This window comes from Odocoileus virginianus, chromosome 11 (genome assembly GCF_023699985.2).
Source record: "Odocoileus virginianus isolate 20LAN1187 ecotype Illinois chromosome 11, Ovbor_1.2, whole genome shotgun sequence".
NCBI classification, from domain to species: domain Eukaryota; kingdom Metazoa; phylum Chordata; class Mammalia; order Artiodactyla; family Cervidae; genus Odocoileus; species Odocoileus virginianus.
In genome coordinates this window covers 39588401-39609824 of record NC_069684.1, presented here as the reverse complement: position 1 = coordinate 39609824, position 21424 = coordinate 39588401, and the positions used below count along the sequence as shown (strand labels likewise).

Genomic DNA, 21424 nt, shown 5'->3' with positions numbered 1-21424 from the left:
ATATACTGTGTTAAATAAAATCTATTCTTAATATTCATTTCACCTGCCTCATTTTATTTAACACGGTGTATCTTAAATATTATCATTTTCACATGTGATACATTTTAAAACATTTAGTGAAATATTTTACATATCTTTTGTATTAAGTTTTCAAAATCCACTGTGCATTTTACACTTATCACACATCTGAGATTAAACTAGTCATTATGGCTCAATAACTATATGTGGTTAGTGGCTACTGTACAATGCAGTTCTAGAGTCTTTCCTTTCACTAATCCCCCTTTCATCCAGCCATAAGTCCTACTGGTTTTGTCTCCTAGGTGTTTGTCTGGTAGGTTTATTTATTTTTATGCTTTCTTCATCATGACGTTACTTCACACCTTGGTCATTTCTCTCCTGGGTTATTTCAGCAGCTTACATAACCTAGTTTGTCTCAGGGAGCATGGAAAATCTGATGGAATGCAGGAGGATATAATAGAACATCTAAATACATAGTTTTATCTAGAAAACAAGAAAACAGTTAAGATTTATTAGTATTTAAAATATATGTGTGTGTGTGTGTGTATGTATATATATATATATAAATATGTTGATGCCAGTACTGTCACTGTGACACAGAGAAGTCAATAGCTAAGTTATAAATGTAACAAATAGATTTCTCCCACAAAATAAAAAAATAAAATATTTATTTCATCTTCATATCATACTTTCAGATTTCTTTGTGTGTTTCTGTGGATGTACACAGTTTAGTAGTACAATGGTCATATATACTTAATAAATTTACATGTATACTTGAAATTTATTTTTATTTTGCCAATTTTATCTAGAATTTGGGGTCTGTTGAACCGGATTTGACTCTGATTTTACCCCACTTACCTCTCCAGCCTCAATTTCTTCATCCCAACTCATATTTTCGGCATGAAGTGGCTCTTTCCTATTGTGTTCTTTTTTTGTCCTTCTTTATGGAGAACACATAAATGGACAGACAGGACTACTTCCTGGTCTAATTGAATTCTGTTAGGCTCTTTTGAGCTACCATGTTTCCAAGGAAAGCCTATAAACTATTAACATTTTTTTAAGTTGTATCCAGTACTCCTTCTCTTACTTAGCATACATCTCTTGTTATATTATTATGTTGAAATTATCTCTTTATGGATCTTCATTCCCTATAAAACTGTAAAATTCTTGAGGGCAGGGTGTAGCATCATCACCTTTCTCATATTGACATATGATATGTTCTTAGCAAATGTTTGCTGAACTAAATTCATGGTTCTTCTTAATGAAGCCAGCCTGTTTTATCAACAGGTGAAATGGTTCTTCTTAATGAAGCCAGCCTGTTTTATCAACAGGTGAAATGGTGATTTTCTTATTGCAGTTCGTAGAGTATCTGGAAGACTTCTTTATCCAAGATGCCTGATAAATGAAATAGTAAATATACTTTCATTGAGTGGGCTATGTTGAGTATGCTGTTTGTAAGCTGTGGTGGTGTGGGTAACAGTCTTACTGGGAAATAACCAGTTCCTTCTTCCTAAAAATTAAATGAGATTATTTGCTGTAAGGAAAATGAAATTTTGGTTGTATGTATACACGCAGTGATTTTCAAACTTTGGTATGAAAAAGACTCACTTTGCAAAGTATTAATCTGTAGCTTCCTAGGTTTCATATGTATCTATTCTGATTCATGTGGATTTCTAGTTGTCCCAAGAATCTGTGTTTTTAGAAAGCATCCCAATGGTTATTTACTGTAACCATTTAATTTTATTAAGTATGGTATAAACCATACTTTGAGAAGTATTGTTTCCTTCTTTCTGAAGCAGAGGATAAGAAGGAGTAATTTTAAACAGTCACGCTGCCTCAGTATATGCCTGAGTGGGGTTCTGTCTGGGGGTCTCTAGAGTTCAAAAAGGGAAAAATAGCTGATGCTGGTAGGTACTGCAACAGGGAATCAGGGGTAACTGAGACTGGGGTGTGGAGTGAGTCTTGGAAGACCAGTAATGACCTTGACTTCTTTCACCATTTTCCCTAGAACTGGCTTTCCTTCTTCAACTAGAAAACTTAAAAAATAAAATGTAAATATAAAAATAAAATCTGATTATTGGGGTATTTCCATTTACCTTTAGGAAGTGACACTCATTAGTCATTCAGTAAGTAATTTAAAAACATATTTCAGGATGTCTAGCATAATGAACATGTAGGTATAGGGTGATTTTTTATATTTAGAATGATATTACAGTTCCATGTAGTATTTCCTTTCTGTGACAACAAAAATTATCTAGCATAGAGGAAATGGTAAACTATGCCATGTGGAAAACAGAATTTAACTTTGCAACAACCATGAGGAAAAAATAGATCTTCAGTTAAATGCCATTTGTAGATAATTTCTATCCAAGTTGTTAATGTTTGAAAAGTTAAACACTGTTTAAAGGTTTTTATGATTCTGGGTATTCTTTAGCTTAGCAAAAACAACCAGAAGTAGATGGATAAATCTGCACCATTAAAAACTTCAAACTTTTAATTTTAGCGTATTGTTTCAGCTTTGTCTCCCATTCAGCTTATTCACAGCTGTTAACAAGGAACTAACTGGTTGGCTTGAGTGTTTTCTTTTCACCGTTTGGTGGCCAGTCTCTGGTGGAAATTCTGAGATGCAAACGAGGCAAACAAATGGGCCAGTGGGCTGGACAGGGATAAGAGACAGTGGGCATGGAGAATCTATTGTTGTTCATCCAATCAACTAAACATATTTTAATTGTAGCAGCAGTGCCATAAATAGGCCAGGCACAAGCATTTAATTTGCTATATTTTATTCCTGTTTCAGTCTCTGTGCTTCCACCATCCCTATGAATCTGCAATTTTGATTGGATTTTGTTCATTTGATGGGAGAGACTTCCCTCTAGTTATCTGGGCTTTTGGAAGATACTTTATTTTGAATAATTTAAGAGAAGTTGAACTTTGAGGAAACAATGCTGTTCTTACTGTAACTTGTATCTTATTTTTAACTAAGGACAAGACTTGTGTTCCCCATAGGCTCATATTAAACTAAACAGCTCTGCCGATCTGTGCTCTCTTGAAGGTGATTCGCAAGGGATGGCTAACCATCAGCAACATTGGCATCATGAAAGGAGGCTCTAAGGGATACTGGTTTGTCCTTACTGCTGAGAGTTTGTCCTGGTACAAAGATGATGAGGTAAGTCACAAAAGTGACAGAATTTTTTAAATTAAAATGCTTCTGTTTCAGATGAGTTGATTTTATTGTCATATACAGTATTGAGACTGGTGGTTTTCATTTAATAAGACTTGGCTTGGGATGTTTGTTTGAAGAAACACTGTTTTTTCCTCATAGATTTTAAATTTTACAGTAGTTCCCTCAAATATCTTTTATTTCTGTGATGTACTCACATGTTTGTTTACCTAAAGGAATGGAGTTAGGGACCTGTAGTTGAAAACTTCCTTCTTTGTAAGAATGGCCAAGTTACTGATATAGTGAAAGCTATTTTCATTAAATAATGTTTTGAAAATATTCAAGGTAATAGATCATCATAGAAACAAAGTTAATAGCAGTGATGCAGAGTTAATAAAGCATTTTGGAATTGTTGCTGTGACATCTGTCTCAAATGACAGGCTTTTGAAAATGTCCAAATCACTAGTCTTCAAGTGAGTCCCAGATAATTGTTTATACAAATTTTTTCTTTGAGAATTTGATATCTATGTAAAAGCATGAATTATGATAATTATGGTGTTCTGGTTCACGTTAAATGTTAATAATTTTGGTCCTGTGACTTATTACTCGTTTATATCTGATAGAGAAAAGCACACACAGACAAAAATCAGTCTTACAGAGCCATTAAAGTTCTATAAAATGATACTGGTAAACTTGGGAGGGCATGGATGGAAATTCAGCAGTGTTTTGGAAATTTTAATAGCTCTGGTCTGAGGTGAGAAGTTTTTGGTGCTTATAATGCAGCATGCAAACATTGGTTAAGAATACTCTGTGATGGCAAAACTATTTAACAGGTGAGATTGTGTCAGTTGTGTTTGACTGTAAATGGCAAGCATTTCAGAGTTAAAAGTCCTTCCATTCTTGGCTTGATAGCTTTTGAAAGCACTACAAGGTACTTTCTCAAATTGTTAGGGGAAAGCTTTGTGTCCTGCCTTGTTTTAAGTGCTTTGTGCACAATAGTGTGTGGAATAAGTATCAGATGACCCACTGAGGGCCACTACATTTTCTGAAGTGAAAGTGAAAGTGAAGTTGCTCAGTCGTGTCCGACTCTTTGCAACACCATGGACTCTAGCCTACCAGGCTTCTCTGTCCATGGGATTTTCCAGGCAAGAGTACTGGAGTGGGTTGCCATTTCCCTCTCCAGGAGATCTTCCCAACCCAGGGATTGAACCTGGGTCTCCCGGATTGTAGGCAGACGCTTTACCGTCTGAGTCACCAGGGAAGTCCAAATTAAAAGGAAATCAAATCCTATAGAAAGATCCAAAGGAAATTTCTACTCAAAAGCTTTATTTCAAATGTTTATGTCATATATTTTACTAACTTCAGTCAAATGTGACATTGGTCACGAGTCTGAGGATTAGCACTGGTTTCTTTCCTGGGCTGGCTGCTTAGATAACCCTGTTAATTCTGTGGAAGCTCCAGTGTTTAAAGGCTATAGCTTCCCAGAGCTCTGAGATGCCTTCCTAGATATAAACATCAGGAAATAGAAAATCTTTTGTGTTCAGTTGCCCTACTAAATCTTCTCTTAGACACATTTTAGTTAACAAGGCTTTAGGTGATTATTTATGTACATTTAAATACAGATTGGCCTCTGAGTCTCTCTCATTTATTCCAGGGAAAGCAAAAGACCTTGCTGAAGAAGCATAATAATTATAACTAGTTTTATTTTTATTTTTTTCTTTATATACTTATTTACTTTTGGCTGTGTCGGGGCTTAGTTGCAGCTTATTGGACTTAGTTGGCCCACAGCATGTGGAATATTAATTCCCCAACTAGGGATCAAACCCACATTCCCTACATTGGAAACTGAATTCTTAACCACTGGACCACCAGGAAATTCCTAGTTTTATACTGATTAATGACTCATTTGCTTTCCTCATAGCTCAGTTGGTAAAGAATCCGCCTGCAATGCAGCCGACCCCAGTCCAATTCCTGGGTCAGGAAGATCCACTGGAGAAGGGATAGGCTACCCACTCCAGTATTCTTGGGCTTCCCTTGTGGCTCAGCTGGTAAAGAATCTGCCTGCAATGAAGGAGACCTGGGTTCTATCCCTGGATTGGGAAGATCCCCTGAAGAAGGGAAAGGCTACCCACTCCCATATCCTGACCTGGAGAATTCCATAGACTGTATAGTCCATGGGGTCTCAAAGAGTTGGACACGACTAAGCAACTTTCACTAATGATTCATTTAATCCACATTATAATTGAAATGATAAGTACTATAATTAGCTTCATTTTTCAGGTAAGTAAGTGAAGGAAAAAACATAACCTTTTGAAAGTCATTTCTTTGGGTTCAGTTCTTCTTATGGAAAACATTTGGTGTTGGTGAGAATAACTCACTTGCCAAGGTCTCACAACTGCTTGATGACAAAGCAGAAATTTGAATATAAGCTATCTGGCTCCAGAGTTTATGCCTTCAACCACAAATGGAGGCAAGAACCTCCAAGGTGTTGGAGTTTTCCTAGTCAACCTCGTCCCACTGAGGATTTATTAAGATGTGTTCCAGGCACCCTGGCATTGACCTTTCCCTGAGTGCTAGTATCAGGGGCTCTGAAGACTCAGATTAGCCACTACCGTTGGAGTATGGCTTTAGGGGTTTTGTTGTTTTCCTTGTTTGGCTGTGTGGGCACTGAAAGAAGCCAGTTGAAAGGCACATGATGCTGTTTGCAGGGAAGGAGGAGGATTTGAGGGCTTGGTGAGCTCATGGTCACCCGTCAGCCCCTCCTCTCTGCTATCAACTCAGAAAAGCTTTTTACAAAATCTCTGCTGCTGAAGTTCTGTCATGAGCACTTGATTACAATAAACAGAAAATACACGTGTGCAGTTATAATAGTAACTGGGTGCCAGAGAACATTTTTATTAAAGGTATATATGTGAAAGGTGGTTTGTGTGTGTGTGTCTTGAGAGGCAGGGATGGGTAACAATGATCCTTGAAACAAATTGGGTTGATTGAGGTGAAGAAAGTTAAGAAAAGGGTTGTTTTCCTAGTTTAGAGTAATTGATAAAAGAGAAAATGACAGGCAAGTTAGGTGCCCTATGGAGCTAACTACTAGACTAATAATACAAAATCAGATATTAAGTGCTTTGAAGAAAATAGGTCAATGAGCTAGAAACTGATGGGAGGAGGAACCTTTAGATTGAGTGTTTGGAAAGAAGAAGCACTGCAGCAAGGACTGGAATGATGAACTGTGTCGGAGATTGTATTGAAGAATCCTCTAGGGTGGGAGTGGGCAAAATGGAGGAGGGGTAAGACAGAGAAATAGGAAATAAAATCAGAGGTATCCCATCAGGCCCCACCAGTGATTTGGATTTTATCCCGAGGATAATTGAAAACCATCTGCCTGTGTCAACAGGATGTGGCCTGATTGGATTTCTATTTTAGAAAGATCACTCTGGCTGCTGGGTTGAGCATGATGTGTGGGATGTAATGTGTATGTGGATGGAGTGGGGTCGGCAAGAAGAGAAGAAGTGAGGCTAGCTAGAAGACTGTATCAATGGTTGAAGCAAGAGAAGATGGTGGCTTGTGCTGGATGGAGGGGAGAGCCCAAGTTCAGGGTCGCAACTTGATGGGCCACATACAGCTATACTGTAGTCATTAGATACTGTTCCTCATTTAAAAAAAACTGCTCAAAAAAAGAGGTAGGAAAATTTCCAGATATTAATGCCTGACTCATGACCCCTATCTTCAGTGTTTTTGTGTCAGTGGGACAGAGCGTTATTCCCCTGGAGCCATTCTCATTCATTCCCATCTTATTGCCTCTTGGCTACCGTCACCCTGGTTCTCTATTCTGCTCAGTTTCTCTTACCAGCAGTTCCTTCCACCGCAGGCCACCTTTGAACCTGCTGGTGGGACAGAAGGGAGGCGTCAGCACTGTTCCTTGCTCTCCAGAATTATTCAGTTAATAGTTATTAGCATCTGCTGGGAGATGAGGATTGAAGAGAGGGTATGGGGAAAGGAGGTCAGGAGAAATGTGAGGAGGGTGGGGCTTTGAGGTAGTGATCAGTCTCTGGCCTCTTGAATTTGTTCCCTCAACACCCATCCTTTAGTAGCAGTTTTAAATGATGCTTAGATTTCATACCAGCCTTGCTGTCATAGCTTAACTATGCTTCTGGGTATGGATTAAACATGTTTCTGCGGGCAACTTTGAAAACTCCAAATTTAAAATTTTCCTTTGTGATAATAAGCACGAGTTCTTACTCAACTTTTAGAGTCAGTTTGTTGGTAAGTTGAGTGTTTGTATTTTGTTCCTCTGATATCTCTCACATCAGTGCCTACACATTTTGGAAATCCTGTTCCATGGCAGTTTTTCTGTCTCAGTAAAGCAAATGTGGCCCTGTAAATATTATTAAGCTACATGTTTGTCATTTATTTAATAATGTACATTCAAATTAGCATAGAGAATTATGGTTTGTTTCTATGTTCTTTCTTATTTCTGCTTGCTTATGTAATTAGACTGATATGTTTTCATTATGATCTAGTTGGCTGTGGAATAAATAGCATATTATGTCATGTAAATGGATATGGTTTTATTTAACTTATGACAGGTTTGTAGTAAATGTAAATGGCTTATGAAGTGTACTTGTGATTAAAGAATGGTGGTTCAAACTCTTTACAGGGTGACATTAATTGAACGAAAGACCCTATAGACAATGGTGCAGTGAAAAGGGTAAGATGCTAGAGAATGTGAATTTTCTATGATTAACTGCCAGTGTTGGAACAAGTCAAACTTCTCTGAGCCTCTGTTTTAGCTTATCAAATGGGGACTGTTATTGACCAAATCACCTGAAAAGGAATTTGTGCAACTCTAAGAAATCATATGTTAACAAGTGCCTTTATAAACTTTTAGGTATCACATTTATATATTTATTCTTATCATTGCAAGTAATATTACACCCTCCTACAATAACATAGATGCGAAGAGCTGACTCATTTGAAAAGATCCTGATGCTGGGAAAGATTGAGGGCAGGAGGAGAAAGGGACGACAGAGGATGAGATGGTTGAATGGCATCACCGACTCAATGGACATGAGTTTGGGTAGACTCTGGGAGTTGGTGATGGACAGGGAGGCCTGGAGTGCTGCGGTTCATAGGGTCACAAAGAGTCGGACATGACTGAGCGACTGAACTGAACAATAATGTCATTCTTTGACTCACATGCCTTCTAATTTCCAATTTGTTGTCATTTCCTATTGCGAGATAAGATGTATGGGATCTGGAATTTTTCAGCAGAGAATGGTATGGTTTAGAGAGTAAGAGGAAATTCAGATTCTATCTCTTCAGTGGGACTTTTCCATGCTGCCTCTCCTTCAGCCTGTGAGTTAGAGATGGTGATATCAAACTATGTGATTTCCTATCCAAGATGGCAGAAGCAATAGCGTGATAACCCCACGTAATAATTTTAAGCTCGAGTTTGTATGGTGGTAATAGTAGGTCCTCAACATTTTCCCTGCTTTCTCCCTATCCTTAAACTATCTACCCTATCCTTAAGTTTTAGATGGATTCATGAACACCTTCAAACATCTGTGGACCGCATGTTTTGAACCATTATTCTGTGTTACAGTAATGATATTTGTAATGTTACTGACAGATGATCTTGATAGAAAGGTTTCCAACCTGTGTTCCAGGCTATGTTATTTCCACTTGTAATCTTCAGAGAATCTATATAATATAATGTGCTTATGGAAAACATAATTAATCTACCTATTAGATGCTTGACAATATATTTTTTGTGCTGTGCTGTGCTTAGGTGCTCAGTCGCGTCTGACTCTTTGTGACCCCCATGGACTATAGCCTTTCAGGCTCCTCTGTCCATGGGGATTCTATAGGCGAGAATACTGGAGTGGGTTGCCATGCCCTCTTCCAGGAAATCGTCCCAACCCAGGGATCGAACACAGGTCTCTTGCATTGCAGGTGGATTCTTTACTGTCTGAGCCACCAGAGAAGCCCAGGACTACTGGAGTGGGTAGCCTATCCCTTCTCCATTGAGTCTTCCCACCCTAGGAATCAAGCTGGGATCTCCTGCATTGCAGGCAGATTCTTTACCAGCTGAGCTACCAGGGAAGCCCATATTATCCTTTAGCATTATTACAAAAGTGGCCCTGCACACATTTTTAGGGGCTATGTAGGCCTCTTCTTGGGTTCATTCTCTCCAGGGTATTCTGTCATTGTGTATACCCCAAGTCAAGGAGGAGCTGTATATGGGGGTGAGGACAGAGCTTGGATTTGTGGGCTTGCATGTCTCATATATCCCTTGGGGTCTTGGATGAATCCTACTCAGTTCTTTTGATTTCTATCAAAATAGTAACATAAAGATATTTGTAGTACTTATATTTACTAAGGGTTAGAAGAAGCAATACAGAAATTCAAACAACCTTAAGTATAACATTAGACAACCCTCTGTGCAGCAGTTTTTAACCAGTTGACGACACCCTACTTAGCAACTCCAGCCTTGTGCTGGCCCAGCCCAAGGAGGGTACACTGGCCTCTTTCTCTTCCCCTTCCCATCACTCTACTCAATACTGTCAGTTTGATTGCCCCAAACTCAAGGTGTTTCCGTGTTTCCTCATTCTTTTATGTGCATCCATTCAGCTCTCCTTAGCATGTAGTCCAGCCCTCGCTTCAGTCTCAGTTTTGTATATCCAGATTAGTCAAAATACTCAACCAAGCCAAATGGACTTCCAGTTAACAAGTTGCACCTTAGTTCTAAAGTAATTGTAGTTGTAAAAAACATCTCTGCTATTCATTCTACCTGCTTAAACTCATGAAGCCCAGGTTTCAGTCTGAATGGTGGTCTGGATGATGATCATCATGATAATGGTTAACATTTATCATTTGTAGTTTACCAGGCACTGAGCCTAGTTAATATTTCATGTACATTCTCCATTTTAAAAATGAAGTTTGAGACTCAAAGAGAATGAGTAATTTAGCCAGCTACTAAGTGTCAGTGCTATGCTCCTAATCACCTATTTCCCAACAAATATATTCTGAGCACCAGTTGTGTACCAGACACTATCCTGGTCACTAAGGATAAAGTGGTTAACAAGTTTCCCACTCTTATAAAGGATGTGTGTGCATGTACTAAATCGCTTAAATTGTTTCTGACTCTTTGCCACCCTATGGACTGTGGCCTGCCAGGTCCTCTGTCCATGGGATTCACCAGGCAAGAATACTGTAGTGGATTGCCATGCCCTTCTCCAGGGAATCTTCCCAACCCAGAGATCAAACCTGCTTCTCTTGTGACTCTTGCATTGGCAGACAGGGTCTTTACCGCTAGCACCATCTGGGAAGCCCCTTATGAAGGATACTTCTTGATAAAGAAAACATAATCAAGAACACCTATGAGATTCAGATTACAAACTATGAATAAAATAAATACAATGATGTGTTTGATTTAAGAAGTATCTGGGATGGGACTCACAGCTTGGAGGGGGGTGACGTTAAACTGAGTGGTCAGAGAAAGTTTGTATTAATGCCTAAGGCAAGATTGAGCCTGATGAATATAAGAAATTGAATTTAGGCCACTGTGACTGGAACAGAGAAAAGGATTATATAAATTTTGATCCTAAGAATGATGAGACATCTTTGAAGTTTTTAAGCTGGAGAGTCACATAATAGGATTTGAAATTTTTGTAGATCTTTTTGATTGTTTGTAGAGAGTGGATTGGAGGGGGACAAAGCTAGATTGGGGAGTTGTTAGAAAGCTATTGCTGTGATATAGTTAAGAGGTAATGGCAGCGTGGGCTAGGTAGTTTGAGAGAAACTGATAGAAATGGATGAATTTGAGGGATTTTTTTTTTCAGATGGCAAAATGACAAGAACTCATTACGTGTGCTAAGTATTGGTTGATTGCTTAAGTTCCTGCTAAACTGTAAGCCTCCTGACACAAGGAGCCACTATCTTGTACCATGTTCTACCACCAGTAGACAGTACTGATAGGTGATGCTAAGTGACTATTGGTTGAGTGAAGATGTGGTTGAGCAAATAAATAAAGCACAATATAGTTATTCATCATATCTTAGTATCCCAAGTGCCTAAACCAAATTATTGAATTACAGGGTAAATTACCACTAGAGACAGACTGTCTTAAATTTTTCTTAATTTTCATCATTGAAGGTTAATGGGCTTTTTTTTAGTTCTGATCATATAACTTCCTGGAATTAAGATAATTTATGCAGAAAATAAATTTCCCAATGTCATTTTCATATATTATAAATATATTTTGCATGGTTCTTTGGAGGGATTGCCTTTAAAAAGGGCAAGGCATTGGAATAAAATAGAAACTATAATTTCAAAAGGATTTTGGATTCAGATAGTTTTACATTAATACTTAAAATCAGTTTTGGAAAAAAAATGTGATGGCTTTCATTTAAAATATTCCCAAAAAAGCCACATTAGAATAGAATATTCTGATTCAAGGAAAAAGAGTCTTATTTTTCTTGATATCAGTAAGAAAAGTGTAAATGGTAGTTAAAATCCAATTTATGAATAATGATAGTACATAGTCAATATTTTTTTCCATTTAAGTAGGCCAACATAAAGATTAAAATCATAATGGGAATACTCCTAGGGAAGTAGGGTAATTCAGCAGAAATATTTCCAGTGGAAATGTACCAACCTTACAGTATTGAAGATAATCCAAAATTTGCATTGAAATAAGGACATTCTTTGGACTCTTCAAAAATTACAGGCCTCATTTTTGTGGGTTGATGTGTTTGGATAGCGTGATAAGGAGATTATATAATTCCCTTGTAGGGATATTTACTTAGTATTGTTTTATTATGTAGCTGTAACAGTTGACACATGTAACTTTGGTAATAGGAAACAAAGCGACAGCTATATCCCTGGATGGCAAAAGTTGTGAGATGGAGAAGTTACAGAAATCTTCGGCTCTTTCCATTTGCACTTAACTTTCAAGTTTCTGGCTGTTTCCTGCTAGATCTGTATGTTCCCTCTGATGAGGTCAGGATTGACCCTGTGAATGCTAGTCACACTCCTTGCTCAGTTGTTTTAGTTAGCCAAAGCTTAGGTATTTTTACTTTAAAAAAAATTCTCAATAAATATTAAGATTTAAAACATTTATGTAACTTTAAATTCTTCATGATCACAGTTATATGTGTGCTTTTTCATATACATAAGCTATCTTATGTTATGCTTTTTAATGCAGGATTATTTCATATAAACATTTCCAAGTTCTTGCATTATCCAAAGATTTATAATTTTGAAAAATAGATGGTATTATATTCAACAAACCATAATAGTAAGTGCTATCTCAAATTTATTAAAAATACTTATAGACTTAAACCCATTCCCTCATATGTATTATTCATTGTACTCAGAAGTTTATATTAGAAGAAAAATATTACCCTTTCTATTACTCTTTCCTGGAAGAGTAAAAATTTTAAATGTAACTCATTTAACAGATTTACATATCTATAAATATATACATATATATGAATGTATATGTATATATATGACATTCTTTCAAGCTAAGATTAAAAAAATATATAATACCAATACATTAACCTCCTGTTTTAAGGGAAAATTATTTGAAACATCATCCTGGAGTGGCTTACTACCGGATGAATGTGCTGGTCTGGCCTCCTGAGCTTTCCCTTGGGAGTTTGGTGGAATGGAAAGATCTCCTTTATGTTCTGACCGAGCTATTGTGTCAGTCAGAGAGCTATAAGAACTATACTGACACTGCCTTGCAGTGTCCACATGCGGACTTCTGTCAGATATGTTTGCTACAGATTATATAAAGCACTTATAGTTGGGTGATTCTGTATTTTTACATTTTATATTTTGTTTATATTTTACATTTGTTTATATTTTACATTTTGTGAACTATTGTTTAGGACTATATTTGCTGCTCAGGGGACTCTTCTTTAAGGTAAAAACCTTCATTGCACGATGTGTTTTGCAGTTGCACATTTTAGCAGATTACATATTTCCTTAGGCCCAGATTGTAAATGCAAGAATTTAGTTTTAATCATATTTTTACCTATTAGTTTTACCCAGTCACTGTTTTTATTGTTGTTATTTTTAAGAAACAATGGTGTCAGGTTGGTAAAATATCACATAATAAAAAAAGTTTTGAACCTGGTGGTTTTTAGCCTTATGATTAAATCTTTCATTTTAAAAATGAAATATCTGAATAAAAATAGTTTGATGTAATCCAAAATATACATTTGAAATGTTTAGATTTAAGAAAACTCCCAAAATTTGGTAATCTTGTGCAACATTTTTTAAAGCTTGACCAGTATCTTTCTAAGAAAGAGGAAAATTAGTTCTAAATACTGAAGTTAAAACATTTTAGTAAATCCAACCAAAGTTGACAAAATTTCTAAGTTTACCCATCTCCCTGCTTTTTACCCTTGAATGTTTGAAATATTCATATAAATAGGCTGACCTGATCATTTCAATCCAGTTCACAAGGTGTAAACTGAAGTTTTGATATTTCCTCAAAAGATATGGCAGAATATATGTTGCATATCCTTTAATGCCTTTCTTTGTTCTTTTTGAAAATAATTGAATTGCCTGAACATTTCAAGGGTTTGAAAGTTTACAGTGAATGGGAGCGTGTATTCCAAGCGTATACATGTGCTTTGGCCCCTTAAATACCACCTTAAGAAATATAGTTCCTTCTTAATTAAACAATGACAATAATAAACTTACGTACATCGTGACACTTGGAAATATCAGAGCTTCAATTTCGGCTTTCTATATATCAAAAGAAGCAATTGCTCTAGTACATTTGAAAATTATGTTGGAAGTAAATACTCTTTTCATTGTGTTTTACCCAGACCCAAGCTGGCAGAGTTTGTTAACTCAAAATACATGATCCCTGGAGTATTATCTCGTCACTCTTTTTCTTTTCTTCCTCCTTCTCTTGAAAAGTCATGATGTTTAGTTTAGTTTCAAAACTAAACTTAGTTTTGGGAGTAGAATTATCAGAATTACTTATTCTTTGTCAAGCATCAGGCTGAGGTTATATTCATTTGGGGGGTGCTGCAAAGCTGTGTACAATCAATGTCAAGGGTAGTAAGTTACTGACAACAATTAGGAAAAGAGAACTATAGAAAGCACAGTAATATTTTCAGAAATGGGTTTTATTATATTTCATAAGCACCACTCACTTTACTTTTGGTGGGTTTCAATATTTGAAGAAGAAGAAGAATACATACGAGTTAAGAAACCAACAGATTAAAACTCCAGGCCCCCGCGTCCCTCATTTTGGCTGTAGCTCTTGGTGTAGATGCTACGGTGTGAGGGCTGCTTTCTCTCAATGGCTGGTTGTCACTCAGGCTGGGTTGTCATGTGACTGCCTGTCTGTGCCTGCTGTACAGGTGAGCGGATGTTCTGCACAGCAAGTGTAGACAGGCAGACACATGACAACTCCGTCCAGCCAGGCCCTTGGTTCCTTCGGGTTTCCTTTGCTCATGGGCAGATACAATCAGCCTGTTTTCCAGATTTGGTGATTTTGGAAGGTCAGGGGAAAGGGAGAAAAACACACAATAGAATTAAACATTAAAACATTATGGAGCTAAAAACAAGTTAGACTTTCGACTTTATTCAGAAAGTACACTGATACATTTGTTCCAAATGTGCTAACAAGGATAATTGACATAACAGAAAATTCACACAGACATTTTCAGGAAAAAACAACAACAAAAAAGACTAAACACACGGTTTATTCTTAAATCCAATTCATATTACTACTGGCCCACATGCAGTCAGAGTTCAGAGTAATTGAACCAGATGTTTTTCCTCTTCATGAAAACTCTGCATATTTTAAAACTGAGGTTAAAGATAAAGACTGTGTTTATACATGTTTCTTGTAATGGATAAGTACCATAACCTTGCCCATGAAAAAGAAGCTTGTCATTTACATGGAAATGGAAGCCATATTCATAATAATTAATGAGCCTAATGTATTTGACAGTTCAACCAGCGGACTTTGGTATCTGATGCTTTGACAGTGGGATTTTCACAAGGAAATGTATTTTCATCAATATTTTATTAAGCAACAGAAATTTATTTAAATTTCTCATATTCTTTTTAATGCAACATTTTAGAGTATGGATGTGAAAACCAAATAAAAAGCAATTGTGAGCTTAAGTTCTCCTCCTCTTAATTAACTACAGGGCTGTGCCATGAATCAAGAGGGTATAATCTAAAAGGTTGTTGCTCATAGTGATGCTCACAGTGTGTTTTGGACGTGTTAGTGCAGTGCAGTTACAAAATAGTACCTTAAACATAGAAAAGGAAACTCGATTTCATATCCAAAAATGAAAATCAGACCCTTTAAAAAATCTCCTTAAAATTCATATAAGAAAGAGTTAATAGTGGTAAAGATACAGTTAGGAAATTTAATTCTGGTGACTTGAGAATAACTCTACTGGTTATTTTAATATAAATAATCAATTTACATCCTTAGAGATACTTAATAAATTCCTTTGCCCTTTAAAAAATAAAATATATAGATAGTCAAAATTCCAATAAACAGAATTTCTTGAAGAATAAAACAAAACCTTATTGTCCAAGGAGTGTGTACTTAGGGAATTTTTTTCCAAAGAATTTTAAGGAAGCAAATAGTTTGTTATTTCCCTTTAATTGTAAAATTCTGTGAAAATAGAGAAGAGAAAGTTTATGGAGAACAAATTAGATTTTAGAGACTGAAAAAATGACAGTATTCTATACATCTGAATTGTTATGCAGTGATTAGATATGGTACAGTTTTAACAAAAAGTTGATAAGTGCAACTTTCTATTTGTTTAATTTCAAAAAATAAATATCAGATTGTTTCTGGTCATCACTTCTGAGTGGAAGACTTATTATTTTTTCTTGACAGAGTAAAAACCATCACTAAACTTGGCTGCTGCTTAGATAATTACAAGGCCAGAGTATGCAAAAACAAATACCTTAAGGAACTATTTTGTTACTGTTGCTGCCTTGAGTGCAACAGAAAATATTTATGGAGTGATTCACTAACAAAGAGCATATTGGTAGAATTTTAAAATTACTGTAATTCTGTATAGCTTTCCCTCTCTCTCCCATAAATAATTTGATCCAGTTAACTCTGCTCAATTAAAGGAATGATGCATGCAACCTGAAAAAATAGAAAGAAATATTTGTGAGTTTATATTATCCTTTAATATGAAGCAATTCTATTAAAACAAGATATCCCAATATCTTTGTGTCTGAAAAACCATAACTGTTTTTCAGGGGCAAAAAATCTTGCTAAAAAATGATTTTATTCTACTTATAAGACTTTTGGACAATTTATATTTCTAAAAAATTTTAAAAGCACAATTTTAGTAAGTATGTGGCATATGCACACTTTTTGGTTATATTGAACCTGCCTCTAAGCTTTTTTAAAAGATGGAAGGCTAAAAACATATTGCAGACTTTTTTCTGTCTTCTAAACTGTTCAGTGAATATTAATTCATTATCACTCAAAGTAGTAGGTAAAATATAAAAGAGCTGTTTATATTTTATACCTTCTATTTTATATATGGTCACATGCCGTTTTTTGGTCTTTTATTTATGACCTTAAGAAAGAAATGCAAAAAATGAATCCTATTCTAAGTCTTTTACAGCAAAATTAAACCAAAGCAACTCCAGGAAACTGGTTGTCACAAAAAAGTCAGGAAATTCAAAACTAAGATTTAATTATTTTCCTTAATTTACTTTATTACCTCTATTTATTAAAACTGATAAAAATTCTTAATGAGAGCGCTTCAAACAATTGACAGATATTTCTATCTACATAATTTGTAGCACACCAAGGTTAAAAAAGTAGAAGAAAGCAAATAAGAAAGTTTTAATCTTTATGCAGGAATTTCCTGTCTTTTCTTAGGTTAAAGCCTGACTTCTAGTTATTTTAAGCTGGTATTTATGAGTGATGGTCTCTTAGTTATTATTTAGACATTGAGATGGGTGGGATAGTCTCCGTAGAGAGAGGAAAGTGGGTTGTTTTTAAAAAACAAATCTCTTGTAGAGTAACCAAAAGCTTTGACTTCTCTTTAGTAAGGATGGATGCTGGTGGGTAAGTGAACATTTTTACATTACCAAATTGTATTTTCTTTTTATGTCCTGTAACAGTCTTAAGACTTCAACCAGAAAAAAGGGGGGTTGGGGAAGAAGATTCCTTCATTAGGAGTTTTGTGCCAGAACTTTTTCCCACAAAGTGAAAAACTTGGGTGGTCTGTAGGGTGAGAGGTGGGGGTAGATAGTATATTTTGGTTTTTAAAAAATATAAACACAGTATCTTGGCAGAAAGCTCAAATGCCAAGCAGGAAGGACATTAAACCTATTGACAACTGCAAGAAAGTAATCAGTGTGAAATTTTGTCCCATTGTAAATAAATTTTCTTTGGTTTTGAGATCTATGGCTTAAAAAAAAAACAGTGGGAGTTGAAAATGTAAATAAACTGTTTCATATTGATTCTTTCCAATTAAGAAATGATGGTGTTGAAGCTAAGGCTCTGAATTTCCTTTTCTTAGATAGCGGAAAAAAATCTCCTTTTAACTCAGTAACTAGTCTAACTTATCAATCACCATGTGCTAAAATGCAAAATAACTACTAAGTTCCTAAGAAGTACACTTTGGACGGGCCTTGCAAACAATTTTGTCTTTCTGAAGATGTACAATATTTAATTTTAATACTTAACACTTACCATTATTTCCAGGGGTAGTTTTAGTAGAGGATGTTCATTGTTGGTTAGTTTCCTCTGGAATAGATCCCTTGATTCCTAAAATATTTGTATATTTCCTTACAAAGTAATATCAAAATAAAGTTAAACATTATCCTAATTGCCCTGGAAATAGATAGGGTTATTTTATCATACGTATGTTTATACATGTTGGTGTATATACCAGCGCATAAACCACCATCCTTCCTTTAGTTGGCAGTGGTTTATACAGTGAGCTTTTACTTTTGATTTTTAATTTAGTCCATACAATTTAAAAACACATACTATTCCTTCCCGTTTGTTAAAAGCTTGCATCAAAAATAGGTTACCCGAACTCCACCAAGCACATGCAGGGGTTCCTCGGCTATGCTTTTTGCAAATTAATAATGTTTCTGCTTCTGTGCTTAGGCCAAGGACACCACCGGGTCCCCTCTGTCTCCAGACTAAAAGTCACCCTGAGGAAAAAAATAGGTGAGGAACCAGTGGTGATTTGTTTCTTTAAAGCAAAAAGGCCACTTAATATGAAAAAAGACATTTAAATTAAACATACGTGAAATGAAAGCAAGTTAGGAAATTCCATTATTCTATGGAGTAAAAACACAAGACAAAAAACCCTCAAATTTGAAAATTCTTAAATATTGCCAAAGTACTTTATCTTCTTTGGTAACTATATTGAATAGTAAAAATGTGTTTCTTGAAAAAATAAACTCCTGTAAAGCTACCTAATAGATTTTGTTGTTGTTGTTTTCCTATGTTAAAAAAAGCAGATTTAAAAAATCTTACTTGCTCTGTTAGAAATAATTAATAATGGAAGCCTCCAAGATAAAATAGAAAAAAAAAATGACATTACTGAATCATTTAAGTGGAAGAAATCGCTGTAATAAATCCTTGCTTTTTGTATTTTAGCTAAAAACCATGAATAAAAGAGAAAACTTTTCTACCAGTTTTGGAATGATCAAGTGGTAACTTTTAAAATAAGTTCTTTCAACAAAATATAACTAGGGGGAAACTTTGATAATCAAATGTTTTGACAGAGAACTTGTGACAATGTTTGAATTGTTGCAAAATGTATGATTTGGAAAAGGATTTGTTAAGGAATCACTATAACATGACAGAATTGAAAGGACAAAAGAGGGTACATTCACACAAAAGCCTAAAGAACAGATGTTTTCATTATATGGAATTGTTTGGGGATAGATATAAATGGGGGTTAAAGCAGTAACATTTTTTTCCAGAACGTTCTTTAAGGGACCCATCTCTAAAGTTCAACATGGATCGTATTGCACGTATTGCAATCCAGACTTTCTCCATTATTCTCTCTATTGGGATTTCATTCAACTTGAGGGTTTTCCTCCCTCCCACCTTCCTCCCCCTCTCCCACCCTCCTTCACCCCCAGGACAGCTGGAAACTGACCAAAGAAAACTTTGCTTTCGTTTACAAATTCCTTTTTTATCAGTGGGTTTCTAGACAAAGTACCTTATCATTTTAAGTGCTCAGAGAAATAGAAGCATTGTAAAATATAGCCAGGAGGGCTCAGCTGACCAGCAGTTATCAACCATTCTTAGATTTTTAAAAAATGTAATACAGAGATACATATTGGAATATTGGAATATAGAGGTTTTTATTCTCCAATTTATTTGGTTGCTGACTCAATAAGTTCTGGGTTGGTGCTCTTTTCTGGACCAGTCCTATCTGCATTGTCTGGTAGGCAAAAATTCTTGGCAGCCTCTCCTTTTATTGTTAGATAATATTATTCCTGATATTTATATTATATAAAATTTAAGAAAAGCACTATTCAGATAGCATTTTAAAAATAGCAAGTATTGTTTACTTTGGGGCAAAATGGATTCAATCCTGGGATGCTAAATGTTATACTTCAACTCTCATTCAAATATGTTTTTAAGTCTCTGGATTATCAATTTCAACAATTCAAAACCAGCCTCATTAAATTATTCTTAAGTGTTTGGCGTCTTTTCATATTTCATTTTGAAGTGGGAAAACCTTTAAATTTAAGAAAATACTTAAACTCCAGAAATTGAACAACAGCTAGTAAATCGCAGTGTACCACACATCGTTGCTCTTTTAAAACTAAACGCAGACCTGTCTGTCACAATCCCGCCTCAGTTTCTCTCGCATGTGAAAGCAAATCGTTGGCTCCCCACCTGGGCTCTCCTGGTCACAGCCCAGGTGAGCAGTCAAGAAGGCCTTACCCACAGGTCTTCCCTCGAGCAGTCCTTTCTCGGCAGTGTCCCCGAGGGCTTCCTGGCCCCTACTGTGCAAAACCTGTGAAGAAAAACACTGGATATGAGATTCGAAAAAGGAGCAAACAAATGTCTTCCTCCTTGGAAACTGCCACTTTTGTCCCCAGCTGTCCATGGCGTTGCTCTCCCTTGCCCAGTCTAACCAATGTGCAGACTACTGTACAACGGCATTGTCCTGAACAGGTAGTCTGAACACTGGGGCGACGGAGCAGGATCTCCAGAAGCTTCCAACTATGCACTTAAAAATCCTCTCCCGGTGTTGGGGAAAAGCCTCCCCTCCTGCACCAGGGGTTGCCTTCGGCTTCCCCCCCGAATTCTGCTGCCCCGACTGAGACTCAAGGGCTGTGATTTCCAGTCTTGACGTGGCACATTTGCTGCAGACTGGGGAACTGGCAATGAATTTAGGACCAGGAAAAGGGGGAGGGCTGGGCTGGAGAGTCCATATATGGGATGATGTCACCCTGGGGAGGTTTGGGTATGCGCTGTGCCGCTGGAGAGACCGCTGGAATCGCCTGCTCTCAGACATGGGTCTGTGCATAAAATGGTACCAGATGTTTTAGTGTAATGTTAAGCAGTCATTTCATCTTCAGGCCAGATTTTTTTCCTCAACTGGGCAGGAAGTGGGCCCCAGTATGGAAAAGCTGTAAAAAAAAAAAAAAAAAAAGTCGAGATGTACAGTTCTGCTGTGGCCAACTGAAAGTGAGTTAGTGTAGAAGTACAAATTTGCTGTCCGATCCAGGCTCGAAAAGTAATTTGAAGATAGAGGGTAGATAAAAAAGTAAACAGTAAGTTGAACACTGGAAGCCAGGGCTCATTTGGAAACCTTTTTGAGCTTTCCTGTGGTACTTTATTTTCTGGTATTTCACTCGTCAGAAAGGGCAGATAAGTTCATTTTTTTTTTTCCCTCTCTCTCTCTCTTTCCCTCCTCCTCCTCCTGTCTGTTGGATCTGTCAGCAGCTTGCAGGCTGATCTAGACTTGAACAGTAATTATAGCAACTTCCTGAAAGTGAAGCCCCCATGAAAAGTCTGGAGAAATGTTCTTTGTCATGGCCTCTCCATGAGTAATTAGTTCCACATGTGGCCTTCCTCAGCGATTTTGGCTGGCTCTCCGAACGCTGTGCTATAGCTTGACCTAAAGAAACTTAAAAGTTTTCATTTCAAGCCTCCACTATGAAATAACGACTCCGATCTCCTAACAGATTACCTCTGGTAGATCCATGCTATTAGGTACAGCACTGTTTTTTTCACTGGCA

The 21424-nt window shown here is 36.5% G+C and overlaps 1 protein-coding gene and 1 long non-coding RNA gene across 8 annotated transcripts in view; one reads left to right on the top strand and one right to left on the bottom strand.

Annotated features, from left to right (window-relative positions):
• The window catches only part of DNM3 (dynamin 3), a 609645-nt gene that overhangs the window by 321755 nt on the left and 266466 nt on the right, over nt 1-21424 (top strand). For all 7 annotated transcript variants that reach the window (XM_070474325.1, XM_070474326.1, XM_070474328.1 and 4 more), the window contains one exon: nt 3071-3184. In XM_070474325.1, the coding sequence (XP_070330426.1) occupies nt 3071-3184 (114 nt within the window). The remainder of the gene's footprint in view (nt 1-3070; nt 3185-21424) is intronic.
• LOC110141254 (uncharacterized) lies at nt 14308-20379 on the bottom strand. Its single transcript, XR_002315020.2, has 2 exons — nt 17895-20379; nt 14308-16325 (listed from the first exon to the last, which is right to left on the bottom strand). It is a non-coding gene; the product is annotated as an uncharacterized lncRNA (long non-coding RNA).